We start from the raw sequence: 14719 nt of genomic DNA, 5'->3' as shown, positions 1-14719 counted from the left end.
GTGGTGGTGTGGAGAGACCCCCCTCATGATCGTAAAGGGCTTTGGGTGTATGGCCATACACAATAAATGCGCTATGTAAATACACATTACATTACATTACACCATTTAAATTGAAATGTTTAATTTCAGGTTACATTAAATTTGAAATTACAATCTCTAAACCATTTTCAGATGAAATGGATGAAATTAAAGGTTACAGTGGGCCAACTTTGGCCCATGGGCCCTAGTTTGAGCATCTCTGGATTAGACCATTAAGATCTCCCTCAAAAAAAAATTTTTTTTTTTGATAATAGTCCTGTTTAAAGATTGATTCGTCTGTAGTTACATTGTGTACTACGACAATTAAAATATGAAGAATCTGCATGCTTGATTAGCCTTTGTCCATGTCTTTTTTATGCCTTGGAATAATTACCTTTGTTTTTAATGCTAAACATATTTTAGCAATTCAGAAAAATATAATCAGACCTCAAATAATTTTTAAACAAACAAACAAACAATGGAAAAAAAAATTTAATATAAATGACATTGGCAGAAATCACCAGCGTCTCAAATAATAACATAAACTAGGTAATCTAACTCCAGTTTCCGGCAATGCACAAAACTCAAAGTTCATTCATATTAATGAGGGTGTTTTTAACAAATCAATCAAAGAACACTTTCCTTTGGTGTAACTTAAAGGGCACCTATTTTACTCCTTTTTCAAGATTTAATGCAAGTCTTTTGTGTCTCCAGAATGTGTCTGGAAAGTTTCAGCTCAAAACACCCATTAGATTATTTATTGTACCTTTAACCCTCTACTGCACCGTGTCACCATATGGCAACATGATACTTATGTTCATTTCCCTGCCACTGTTTCTTAAAGACCAACATTAATTTTTTTTGTTGGAAAGAGAAGACCTTAGAGTAGCCAATGATGTGCTTTGGTTAAGTCGCATGACATGCTGTGTTTTTCTGTAGCGCAATTTCTGACAGACTGGCGTTAATTGTGAGTAATTGCTGAATGCAAATGTAAACGTCAATAAAAACAAAGGATCAAATTATGTTAGATCCACAAAAAAAAAAAAATCTGAAACATCACCTCCAGTAAGTTATGATGACATATTCACAATTTTTTTTTTTAATATTGCAATGGGTTAGCTAGCTAGCAAGGTCAGCTGTGAACTTTTAAGTTGTAAAAATAACAACATGAATGCTAGTAATATAATGTTGATTAGTTGTATGTTAATGACATTTGCATTTTGAATAAAAACTAGTTTTAATGGCAATACTACTTTTGAATAGATATGAAAACAGGGAACAGTGTATTAGCGAGCAGCACCATGTTCTATGGTAAGTGAAAGAAGAAAAGGACAGAACTGGCTCTTCCTGCAGATGAAAGTGAGGGTGAGATGGATTTTAGTAACCATGAGAATGATGCAGACTGGACATTAGATAGAGACAGTTCAGGTAAGTTAGCTCAGAGGCAGATAAGACAGGCGTATTATAGTATATAGTATAATATATATAAACATTGTTAGCTAGTAGCTACATTATTCTGATGCATCGGGATATACTAGACTTATTTATTTGTTATCATTTTTACTGGAGGAAATATTTATATTCACTGTATGTTATATACATGGTAATATAATATTAGGTTTGTTTTTAACAATATTCAGCAAAAAAGAATGGAATAAATGAAAGCTGTTGGAATATGAGTTGTGGTAAAGTGTGTATAATGTGTCATTTATAAGTTCTGTGTTAAAGCTTATAATACTGCAACACCAATTAAATCATTTCAAAAAATAAAATTATTAATTATAAGCATAGTTTAGAAGTTAGATCCATTGTTGGACGTTGTTGCCATATGGCAACGTTTCATAAAGTACCTTTAAAAATAGTTTTTTTTCCAAATAATTTTTTACAGCACTTCACGTTAAACCATTTTAAGAAAAGAAAAACAGTAAAAAATGTTTTAAATAGATTTATCATAATGTGTGCAGTAGAGGGTTAAGAATATTGGAATTTTCTGCTTTAAACACAATGTAGCTGTTTTTGTTGCCTGTGCCTTTAATGCTAGTTCTCCCCGCCCACCATTCCAACGTGACTGTCAGTGTGCCTCAATCTCCACCTCAGCTGTCAGATACACAGCACAGTGACATGAAGGAAGCAATCTCATGTAATGGTTGTGAGAAATAGTACAGTAAGAATTTTCCCAATGATTATTTGATGTATTTGTTGTGGAGTTAATTCAAGCCTTTCTGCAACGATGAGTCACACGCAATGGCGTTACAAAGTGTAAGCACACACAGTGGACACACACAGCGCACACGTTTAACTTTGCAGTGTTTTTGCGCAGCAAATTTGACAGGATATACTTTAATATCCACTACTGTATCCCTTATGTTAATGTACAAAATAAACAAACCAGAATTGAAGCATCTTCTTTTGGGTTGTACTGACACGCGGCTGTGGTGATAAAGTGAAGACTATTTTAAAAAGGTTTTAAACCTGTAAAACTTATTCTTGATCTCACTTGATGACAATTGATGATCATAGAGAGCTGAACAGATCTTTAATCCCAGTTACTTTGCGCACGTCCTGTCTTGTTGAAATGATTATACGCTTTACTACTGAGTCATGTTAATATGCAGCTGTTAATTTAAATTGGTGGGTGGGGAAAATGCACTCCTACGTCACGTTGTGGTGGGCTTCAAAATGGGAGGGATTTGGATCCTATTTTAACCTCAGGAAATTTAAAAAAAGAGACTTAATGATTTTATATCACCTCAATATGACTGTGGACACACTATACTTACACACAGTTCTGTTCAAACAGCTTACAAAAGATGATTTTCATCGTAGGTGCCATATAAAAGCTCAAAAACAAGACATTGAATATAGACATAAGACATTGTCTTTTCAGTCCATTGTAGTACACTGACACCAAGCTCATGTTCACGCTGGAAAATGGAATTGGTGTTAAAAGGAAGGAAACAACTGTAACCACCCTAATGCTTATAGCGCATATAAATGTCAAGCTCTTTAAGAATCACTGACAGCCTCTTCCTGCCTAATTAGACCAGTTCTTCACCGAATCAGCTGCAAAATGCATTGTGACTGTCAAATGTATGCCTGTTGATGAATATAGTTGAGAGCAGTTATAGTCAAGCTTGAATTTCATACTAGGTGCCTGCATGCAGTGGAATGGCATACTCTCACTGTTCTGCAGTAGAGGAAATACTGAGACAATTACACCGTGACCAAATGATGATGGATGTCTTTGGGACTTGTGATTTGTGCCAAGTGCGCCTGTGAAATGGCTAATTGTTGCATGCTACCCAACACATTCATTACTGCGCTTTTGCGAGTTAGTTCCGCTTTCATAAATCCTAATTGAAACTTTGATTGAGCCTCATGCTGTCGATGTTGGACTGCTGTGGCCTAGTTCTCCAAGTCCCCTCAGGATGCCTATATTGGTTGTGTGGGATTTTAATGATTCAGGAGACTCTCTAAAAGCCGCAAGTTCATAAAGTGAGAGCAGAAAAGAGGAAAGCTGAGCTGGATAAAAAGGACCTGATGTGGGTCAAGCTGGTACAGACACCAGAACAATGATCCTGATGACATAATGCAGAATTATTGCTAATTGACTTCCTGTAAAGGTCTTCTTATTTTTCCTTTTTTGTCTTTTTAATTTTTCCGTCAGGCCTTGGTTTTCAGCCTGACACACAGAGTGGGTGGTGGAAGTGCGTTTCTGTAATCGGTCAGCTCACTGAGAGGGGGTGGAGGGTCCAAGCAGGTCATGGGAAACTGACTGCAAAGACGAATTCAAATCAACGAGTGAAATGAGACCGTCACCCCACATATACACATAAACAAATGCATAAGAGCATTTAAATAAGACACACAAGCTTCCCACAGGGCAAATAGACATCTTCTCTAGCCCACCTGCTGGTCTTGATTGTTTAATATTTTTGCGAACATTTATTTATTTATTTATTTATTAGAATTTTTTTGGGAGTAGCTTCTTTTGTGTTTTGGCCATTTATATACAGTTGAAGTCAGAATTATTAGCCCTCTTGGATTATGAGCCCCCTTTAATTATTAACTCCCTTGTATAGTTTTTACCCCAATTTCTGTTTAATGAAATTAAATTTCACATTTTAAACATAATGTTTTAATAACTAATTACTAATAACTGATTGTCATGATAACAGTACATAATATTTTACTAGATATGTTTCAAGATGCTAATATTCAGCTTAATGTGCAATTTAAAGGCTTAACTAGGTTAATTAGGCAAGTTAGGGTTAAGCAAGTCATTGTATGACAGTGGTTTGTTCCCCTTAAAATATTGCTTAAGCGGACTAATAATAAAGTAAAAACTGCTGTTGTTCTAGCCAAAATAAAACAAGTACGACTTTTTCCATAATTTTTTTATAGGAAATACTGTGACTAATTTTCCTTTAAATTTCTTTGCTCTGTTGGATGGCTAATCATTTTGACTCATTTTGAAGATCGCAATTTCGATTCAACCTCCCACATGATCTTAATCCAGCATTTCTACAATTCAGGCAATTAATTCATTCATTTTCTTGTCGGCTTAGTCCCTTTATTAATCTAAGGGGGGCCACAGCGGAATGAACCGCCAACTTATCCAGCATTTTTTTACGCAGCGCATGCATTTAAATGAGCATATTGCAGTTTAGAGTTATGATTACGACAAGCATTTGATATGCTTTTTCTCTCGTAGCGAACACTAAGTGTTGTGCATGAAAATAAATGTTTAAAAGTGTCAGCATAACTACTCTAGCCTATATAATATTGAATATAATGCAAGAGGGAATCTGATAATGACAAATCTTATTTTACCAGGGAAAAAAATGGTCTAATAATGTTGTCAATACAAATGGCAAGCATATGTCTTAAACATAAACATTCAACTATAGAATTATAAGTAGTTGTGTTTACTGTGCATTAATGACCAGGACAAAATTAAAGGCTATTCAAGTTCACTATTCCACGTCTACACAAAATTTAGCATTTTAACCAACAGTAGACCTACACATTGGCCTACTATAATTATTGTTGTTTTACCATATGTTTGAGAATAACAACAATATTAATAGTCTTCGCATATTAACATGTTATATCTACAGAATTGTGAGAAAATCGTGATCTTGATTTTAAGCAAAATAATCGACATTCTCTCTTCAGCCAGAATCATACAGCCTTAATGCAAACTGGTTATGATTGCTGTGTAAACGGCAGAAAACATGGTTTTTTGAAAAACACTGACTATGCTTGTGTAATTGTTTAACTCAAAATATTGAGTTACATCAGCAGCTATTGGCCTTGAATGCATAAAATAGTGTTTTTAGTAGTTGTCATGTATTCATTTAAACAGGAATGGCTTTTGCCTCGTTTCCACAGAATTTTACGGGTCAGTACAATACAGTACAGTTTGGGTCACCCTGATCAGGTTTGCAATTTCACTACCAGTGGTATCCAACTTGGCTTGGTGTGCACCAGACAGTTATAATCAATGGCACTCTTGCTTGAGAAAAAAAAAATCTTTATTCACCAAAGTTCATTATTTAGATATATAGACTAAATATAGACTAAAATAGAGGACATACATCAGATTCTGTTCTTGCTGTTTGCCACGTGTCTGTTCGTCACAAGAGGAGACAAGCTTCATGCATGGCTCATTGCTGCGCACCGTTTTTGTATTATTATTATTATTATTATTTTTATTATGGTGTCGTGTTTTTACGGTGTATTTAAAAATGGTACTTCCTGTGTTTTCATTCCTCTGGCTTGTTGCATACGCTTGTGACAATTCTCTATAAACCAATAGCGTTCAGCAGGGAGTCTTGCTCCACCTTTTAGCTACCGTACTGGTGTGGAAAGTACCCTCTGGATGCCAAATATGGCAAAAAAGTGATTCAGTGCGATCTGCAGAAATGAAAGTGTATCATACTATTCTGTACTGCACCATACCATTGGGTAGAAATGGGCCTTTTGTCAGTTTACACATTTTTGTTCAGAAATATGGTTGTGAAACATTTCTATTTATATATCCACCATATATCGCCAGAGCGGAATGAACTGTCAATTACTCTGGCATATGTTTCATGCAGTGGATGCCCTTCTAGCTGTAACCCAGAGGAATCCCAGGGGAGACACAGGGAGAAACTCTAAATAAAGAGTATTTTGTAATAAATAAATAGTATTTTAAATAAATAGTAAATTGTGCAATTAAAATAGATTGAATAATGGCAAGATGTCGTCTGCAACACAAAACAAATGCTGTCATTAAAATCAAAAAGAGTATGTTTTCATGAACCATTCAAATTTTTGACACACAAATTTTACACACAAACAAATTAAATTCATTGTCAAAGCTGACAGTAAATTTGAAAGTTGAAGAAAGGATATAAACACTGTTTATTGGCCAAGCTAAATTTGGTTAAGTAATCTAAACTCTGACATCTAATGCTACTCAACATCTATAATTAGCTGTAGCTGATCCATAATTTAGCTAAGCTTGTAAAAAAGTTGAAATCAATTGGAAATTCATCAGTAATTTTGGAAGGTTAAGAAAAAATCACTCGTTACTGAGCTCCACACTTGTATGTCACATTCTCATGAGAAACAGGAACTGCACGATTTCTCCTGAAGGTTGTGAAGAGCAGCGATGACTGTGTGTTTTTCACACAAAGACTCCATGTGTTTAACACCTTCAGTTTTTCTTGGATGAAATAAAGGCTGCTGTCACACAAAAATCAATTATTCAGCTTTGAAATGATATTCTGCAACGATATATATTTTTTAATCCTGTCAGTGCTTGAAATGGAAATTTGCATTAGGGTATTATACTAGATATTGGTAACTGCAGTGTCTTTTATTACTGTTTTTACTGAGGCGACGCTGAATTGTATAATCAGCCACACCACCGACTTCCATAATGAAATAGCATGGAGCCAGTCTATTTCAATTGAAGAGGTGAGGCGAGAATGACAAGGTCTGTGGCTGTAATGGATCATCGTCGGTCTGTCACTCCCATCACGTCTCCTGTGATGTTCCAGATTGTCATTTTGAATGAGTTGCAGCATCGCAGACGGCTGTCATACCAGTGCGTTGATTGGTTCCATCTGCGCACCGCACGCTTATCAAAAGGTCTCAAATAAGTTCATTATCTCCAAACAAATATGGTTTGCATTTGATTACAGTATCAAACATACACTCGATCCATGTTTTCCTTTTTACACCCGATTCAGTTTTCAAAAATGCTTTCTATTGAGTTAAAAGATTGTGCTGGGATCTCATACGTGGTGGTCTTTTGAGGGTCACCCAGCGGAATATATGAAGCAATCCCCCAAAGGCTTGCGTTTCTTTTCTTTAGTTCATCAGAACATGGCAAAGGTGTCAATCCCCAAGGGTTAGGCATATATGTTAGCATTAGCAGGTGTTTAGTATGGGTCTCTAGAGAAATTCTAGACTGTTGTTATCTGACATCAGTGAGCAGATGATGGCGTTGCATACATTGCATGAACAGCAGTGCTTTTATTGCTGTGCGCACGCACTGAGATAGACACTATGCAAGATAAAGCAGTGTCTCAAAAAAATATTATTCGTCTGTGTAGACGGTGTTTTATGACATCATATTTGCACTCTCAGTGTTTGTCAATACAAGCTGCACAGTGGTAGATGGGTTTAGATGTTCAAGTCTTTTAAATGCATTTTAATGAAATATAACGCCATTTTTCTTAGGAATTTCTTCTATACTAGGAAAGTTTTTTTTCTCTTTTTTTCTTCTCTGTGCTGTTTGGACATTAAAATAAATAAAACGGAAAAAAGGAACTGTCTAGAATAATTAATTCTCCTAAAAGTCCACTGATATTGCTTTTTTCTTTCTCCGATAAGCAGTTGACGTGAATTATTTGTTCTTGTGATATTCAACATAAAGCTTTTCAGTTGGGTCGATTTCGCTTACAATCAATACTTTAAAATCAAAATTATAATTTCCTGCGAACATTTGTTGACAATGGAGTATTAGAAAGTTGCATCTATCAGATCCTTCTGTGAGCAGATATAGGAGCGATCTGCTGATAGACGTGGCTTTTTAACGTTGCAGTGCTCTTGCATTTGCATTCACACTTGATGAACAATGTTGGAGAATATAGAGCCAATCACTGTCAAATCTGTTGAGCACATAAAAAAGGATTGGCCAATCAGAAGTTTTCAGCAATGCTCAAATGTTACCAGGAAATGGCCATCGGTTGATACTGAAGTCGATACTTTTGACAGCCCCTGCTTTTTAATACAGCCTCCCTAGAAATTGAATGTTTTGCTCAACATTTGTGTGTTGTGTATTTTTATGCTAATCAATGTTTTTGTTGACATGTCAACATATTAACGTCATAATTTAATGTGGTGGTCTTGGGGGCTAATCACGCTAGACGCGATTTTTGCATTGAGTTGCGCCTTTTTTGAATGACTTACTTACAAGCTGCTTATGCGCCCTGTGTGCCTCACGTTTGAGTCGCCTGCTGCACCTTGTGTTTTTGCCGTTGTGCGCTTACAGTTGAAAGAAGTCAACTCTGAGTGGAAAAAGCGAGTTGTGTCAGTCGCGTCTTTTTCATTGTCCAATCAAATGAAAGCAGAGGCGGGGTTTCTGTTGAGGTGACAGCAGTGTTTGTTGTTGTCAGGATGACTATGGAGACTTTTGAAGATAGTGGAGAGACTAGGGGTTACTGTTTTGAGTTATCCGGAGCTAATCTTAAATATCAAAATATTATTAAATATTACAATTATAACAATATCAACAGCAACACTCGTGCACAATATGCAGCTGATTCAGTCGTTGCTCAATGCCAGTCCAGGGTTTTTCGAACGTAAAAGTGCATTCGGTGGGATCGACCCATTAATCTTTTTGTCTTTGTGATCCTTTACCATTCACACTGAAATGCAATGAAAACAATTGGCCCTGTAACCTGCATAAAAAAATAAATAAAAACATCTATCGAAACCTCCAGAATCCACACATTATGGAATTGAACTAAGTTTGTAACATAGTTGCAAGTGTATAATGCCTTGTGTTTTAAATTCTATTCAGGGTTTAGTGTTTTCCAGCCTTTAGAAGACAGATGTGGATGCAAGCAGTTGTCAGCAATGGGGCTTATTCTTAATATTACTTACATTTTATTACTTTATTCTTTCCCTGGGAATTGAACCCATGACTTTTCCATTGATGACAACGTGCTCTACTGTTAGTACTCTACTGCTACAGGTCTTTGGAATACAGCCTAAGAATCTATTGTACCAAATTAACCATTGTCTACCATTGACATTTTCTTTGATAACAGAGCATGACCTGTATGTCATCCATACAACACCTCTGGAGTCATGGATTTGCAGGCTTATTTGCTGGCACTTGAGACCACAGAGCACCTGCAGCCGCTGTTGTTCTATTGTAATGTGAAGCGCGTTATGCAGCTGAGTGTGGGGGCCGTGCGGGCACTAATTACATTTATTTGGTCACTGGCTCTGCTGAAAAGACCTCAAATTAACACAAACATGTGTTATTCTGTAGTGTAGTTGCGGAGTAGTGTGTTAATATTCGAGGAGTATGAATGGAATTGGTTTTGACCTATTTGGGCTGTGTTCTTTTCCTCTGGATCAATGAGTCGCTCATCTAGAACTGTTCTGTAAATAAATTTGACCTGAAGACCATGACCATGTTTATAATGATGTCTGTTTTTCTCTGTTGTAGATGCCTTTGTCAACAGTCAGGAGTGGACACTCAGTCGCTCGGTGCCAGAGCTCAAAGTGGTGAGTTTAAATCTGGTTGTTACACATTGTTATTTTTTGTCATGTTGGAAAGTTCATTGGATATTCATAGAATATTAACTCTTAAACTTTTTCTTTTATACTAAAATTTCCAAAAATGGACGTGTACATAGGAAATTCTTTAATAACCATCATATTGTAATTTCTTATCTCAAATTGTTTTATTTGCAGTGATGCTATTCAATTTTCATGGCATGATACTCGTTGGTTCCTTTATCATGTTATATTATATTGTCAGAAATGTCATTGCAAAAAAAGGGGGGTCAAAAGATGGACAAACTTCAACCTGCGCAAAAACAAGTTGAATTGTTTCAGATTAAAAATTGCATTACTACGTTGGATGTGTGTGCTTGTGTATGTTTTGTGCACATGTGTAAAAGTGTACCTTTTTTAAATCTGAAAACTATTCTTCCTGTTATTAAGAGGACAACACTTAAGTTTTAATATGCAGGGTTCATACGGTCATGGAAAACCAGGAAAAGTCATGGACTTTTGACATGGCATTTTTCAGGCCTGGAAAAGTTTTGGAAAAACAGAAAAACCCACAAAGTTTTGAAAAAATCTTTGAAAACAGATATCTGTATACTTAAATATAGGTTAGTTGTTCTTAATACTTTTCTGTCTTTGACCAATCATATAAATTGGGTGTCACGGTGGACAGTGGGTAGCACAATCGCCTCACAGCAAGAAGGTCACTGGTTCGAGCCTCGGCTGGGTCAATTGGCATTTCTGTGTGAAGTTTGCATCTTTTCACCGTGTTTGCGTGGGTTTCCTCCAGGTGGTCTGGTTTCCCCCACAGTCCAAAGACATGCAGTATAGGTGAATTGGGTAAGCTAAAATTGTTTGTAGTGTATGGATTCTTCCCAGTGATGGGTTGCAGCTGGAAGGGCATCCGCTGCGTAAAACATATGCTGGAAAAGTTGGCAGTTCATTCTGCTGTGGCAACCCCAGATTAATAAAGGGATTAAGCCGAAAAGAAAATGAATGAATAAATAAATATAAATTGAAACTAAATAGATTGTTGCGTGTTTTACGATATGCAATAATATATTTTAACATGTATTGTTTATTACCACTCATAAGTAGACATTGCATGAAACATTAGGTCATGAAAATTTACTTGTAAGTCTTGGAAAAATCATGGAAACTTCATGAGAACTTTTATCAGTTAAAATGTGTATGAACCCTGAATATGATTCAACATAACATTGCAGTTTGTTTAAAATGTAGGGGTGTGATGAGATCTCGAGATTTCTCGTCAATGTAAAAAGTTGTCTTGTGAATTGTGATCTTATGATGGAGCGTGAGGGTGAATTTAGCACTGAAGATTGGAGGCAGGATTGAATTTGAATTGCACATTAAGTGCTTTGCACACACCTAGCAACCTGGGCTGGCTTGTTGTTGGGCAGGTTTGACATAACCGTTTTTTTTTTTACTGAGTTCAAAGGATGCTGCGTCCAAAAGCAAAGGCTGCTACAACTGCAGCCACACAAATTAACCATGGTTCTATCATGCGATACAATAGCATTTTAGATATGCTTAAAGTCATAATTGTCTTAAACACAAATCGAATTAAGACGTGAAATATTCCTATTTTAGTTGCCTTATTAAAGTGCTGTACAGACATAACATGTTTGACACTATTCTCTGCACCTACCGAGTCGGTACAGCACCACAGACAGACACACATTTCCTCAGAGTGCGCGCACACACACAGTAAGCTCCTGGAGACACACACACCCATAATCATCGTCATCATTTATGTCCAGAAAAAAAAAAACGTGCCGTATCAAATCCCATTAAAACAACTGTCTCCAATCAGTCCATACTCGCATCTAGTAGCTGAGAGTTTGTCCAGTCAGTAGAGTTTATAGCAAAATATTGTACAGTGTTTGCATCTCCTTTGACATAATTCATTAAAATAGAAGTAAAATAACATTCATTACAAGTTTATTTAAAAAAGCACCTAAATAGTTTTGCATTTTGTGAATTTTCACAAGACTATATTTGAATATTTGAATAATACAGTTGAATCCATTGATGTATTTCCTCACAAAAGTCTCGTCTCGTTTTTGTGAACCCAATCTTGTGCCTCGTCTTGTGGAGTAAGAGTCTCATCACACCCCTATTAAAATGTAATGCTGTCCCCTAACATTTCGATGTGTTTGTGTGTGTGTGCAGGGCATTGTGGGTAACTTGGCCAGTGGGAAGTCTGCGCTGGTGCACAGGTATCTTACAGGGACATATGTACAGGAAGAGAGTCCTGAAGGTAGGTGTTCAAATACGAGGATCATTTAAATGCTTTTATGTCTCACAAGCAATATTGTTAAGACTTTTTTACTTTCACTTTGATGCTTTCCAAACACTGTTTACAATATCGAACATGTGTCCTTCTGTTTTAACATAGTTCAACTAAAAATGAACATTTGCTGTTCATTTATGGTCATCCTAGATATAGATCACTTTTTTACTAAGTAGAACATTACATTGAGTGTGAATCCACATCTCTGGATTTTGGCCCTGAATCTTCACAACAGTATGGAGAGTAAGGTTCACGTTACATAATGGCATAAAACCTTTCATGTGAGCTGATGGTGTTTGTTTACAACAGAAAGGGAAGATTTATGTATTGTATTTTTCATAAAAAGTCTGATGTGTGCTGTATATATATATATACAGTTGAAGTCAGAATTATTAGCTCCCCCTGAATAATTAGCCCTCTTGTTTATTTTTCCCCCAATTTCTGTTTTACTGAGAGATTTTTTTTCAACATATTTCTAAACATTTTAATAACTCATCTCTAATAACTGATTTATTTTATCTTTGATAATTATTTTATTTTATTATTTTATCCATGATGACAGCAAATCATATTTGACTAGATATTTTTCAAGGCACTTCTATACAGCTTAAAGTGACATTTAAAGGCTTAACTAGGTTAATTAGGTTAACTAGGCAGGATATGGTAATTGGGCAAGTCATTGTATAATGATGGTTTGTTCTGTAGACAGTCGAAAAAAAAATTGCTTAAAGGGGCTAATAGTTTTTTACCTTAAAATGATTCATAAAATATTAAGTACTGCTTTTATTATAGTGAAATAAAACAAATGAGACTTTCCCCCAGAAGAAAAAATATTATCAGACCTACTGTAAAAATTTCTTTGCTCTGTTAAACATCATTTGGGAAATATTTAAAAAAGAAGAAAAAAATTCAAAAGGGGGTTAATAATTCAACTGTATACACAGACATGCAAGTATGTTATTTTGGGGCTGTTTAAACCTGGTCACATCATGAATTTTTTTTATTGGATAGCTGGACAGGTGTAAATGTCCTCCGAAATGCATTTGAGACGAGTATACTGTAAATTCGATCTTTAAATCCTCTTTGGCATGTGGTCTGACACTCAAATCTAATGAAACTGGACTGGTCTAAATGCATTAGACCTTCTAAATGCTATTGACCTTTTTTTTCAATGCGGAAGAGCGCTCGTTTTTGCGATTGTTATAGAACTTCTGTTTTTTAGCTGCCTATAGGAGAAATGACTAGGAATAATAAACGTCAGAAAACGGTCAAACTACTTACTCTACAAACAAGTGTTTGCATGACAATACAGACAAGGTAGAATAATATAATAAGGAAATATCAGTTTGCAACACCAAGCAGCAAAACGAGCCGTTTTTAACATCTAAAAATGAATATAAGTGAATAAACCCGGAAGTCTCGAGCCAAATTGATTCAAATGGCTGTGCCTGCTCGTACTCGGAGATTAAGGTGAATAGGGTAGTAGTTCTCAACAGTGTTCCTGGAGGACCACTGTTCCTGGAGGCCTGTTTTGCATGTCTCCTTTGTCTGCCACAACCATGGCTGTTTCTCAATATGCCTACTTCTGCGATCTTGTGTTCTCATGTAACATCATCACTAACCGTCAAGGTTCAGTTCCAAAACTCAAGACCGCAAGTTGGAGGACGCGTGAAAGTTCCTGGATGTGTTCTTGATATCAAGGATGCGTGGATAAAGACTTGACTGCAAAACTCGCTCGAGAACTCCCAGAAGTGATTGCAGCTAAATAAGCACATGGGAAGTGCAGAATTTTAAACCTGTTTATTATGAAAGTTCAGGGATATAACTTATTTATCTCAGAAGTTTGCCTAAATGAAACGGTGAAAGTAAACATTACTATGAAAATCTTAAAGGCAAAAACACATTAAGGGTGTTTATTTGTTGACATTCATATTAAAATCTGTTTTATTTGTATTGTGCAAAATATATTTGTAAGGTTTTTGTGCGTTAGATATATTGAAAAGGGGAAAACAGAAAATTGTTGTATGCTGTAATGTTTAAATACTTATTCGTTAAAAATGCGTGAAGGTCATGTGACCATTAGAGAGAGCGCATGCATCTGATTTCTCAGAGCACACGTTCTGTGTTCTCACGGTCCCTCGAGTTCGTTCTTTTGAGGTAACATGACAAGAACGGTTTTCACAAGAACGCAAGTCTGTTCTCTGTGTTCTTGGAATTGAGAAACAGCCCTTTTCAGGTCTTACAATCTCTGCTAATGAGCTGATGATCTGAATCAGGTGTATTTGGTTAAGGTGACATGTCAAAAATGTCCAGGGCTGGTGGTCCTATTGACTTTATTCTTCAATGTGGAAGTGTGCTCGTTTTTGCAATTGTTTTAGAACTTCCGATCATATAATTAAAAAAATATCAGTTTGTAACATCAAGCATCAAAGCATGGGATTTGAAGATTGGACTCACTCACTTACTATCCTTCAGCTTAGTTCCTGATTTATCAGTGGTCATCACAGAGGAATGAACCACCAGTTGCTCTGGTATATGTTGAAAACCCTTCCAAGATTGGATTTATATAAATTTAATAGAGGC

General features: G+C 36.1%; 1 protein-coding gene across 4 annotated transcripts in view; it reads left to right on the top strand.

Annotated features, from left to right (window-relative positions):
* Nucleotides 1-14719, top strand: part of agap1 (ArfGAP with GTPase domain, ankyrin repeat and PH domain 1) — a 354815-nt gene that overhangs the window by 170315 nt on the left and 169781 nt on the right. For all 4 annotated transcript variants that reach the window (XM_056459714.1, XM_056459715.1, XM_056459713.1 and 1 more), the window contains exons 2-3: nucleotides 9758-9816; nucleotides 12016-12103. In XM_056459714.1, the coding sequence (XP_056315689.1) occupies nucleotides 9758-9816; nucleotides 12016-12103 (147 nt within the window). The remainder of the gene's footprint in view (nucleotides 1-9757; nucleotides 9817-12015; nucleotides 12104-14719) is intronic.

Source organism: Danio aesculapii, chromosome 6, assembly GCF_903798145.1.
Source record: "Danio aesculapii chromosome 6, fDanAes4.1, whole genome shotgun sequence".
Taxonomy (NCBI): domain Eukaryota; kingdom Metazoa; phylum Chordata; class Actinopteri; order Cypriniformes; family Danionidae; genus Danio; species Danio aesculapii.
This window is presented reverse-complemented; position numbering and strand designations above follow the sequence as displayed.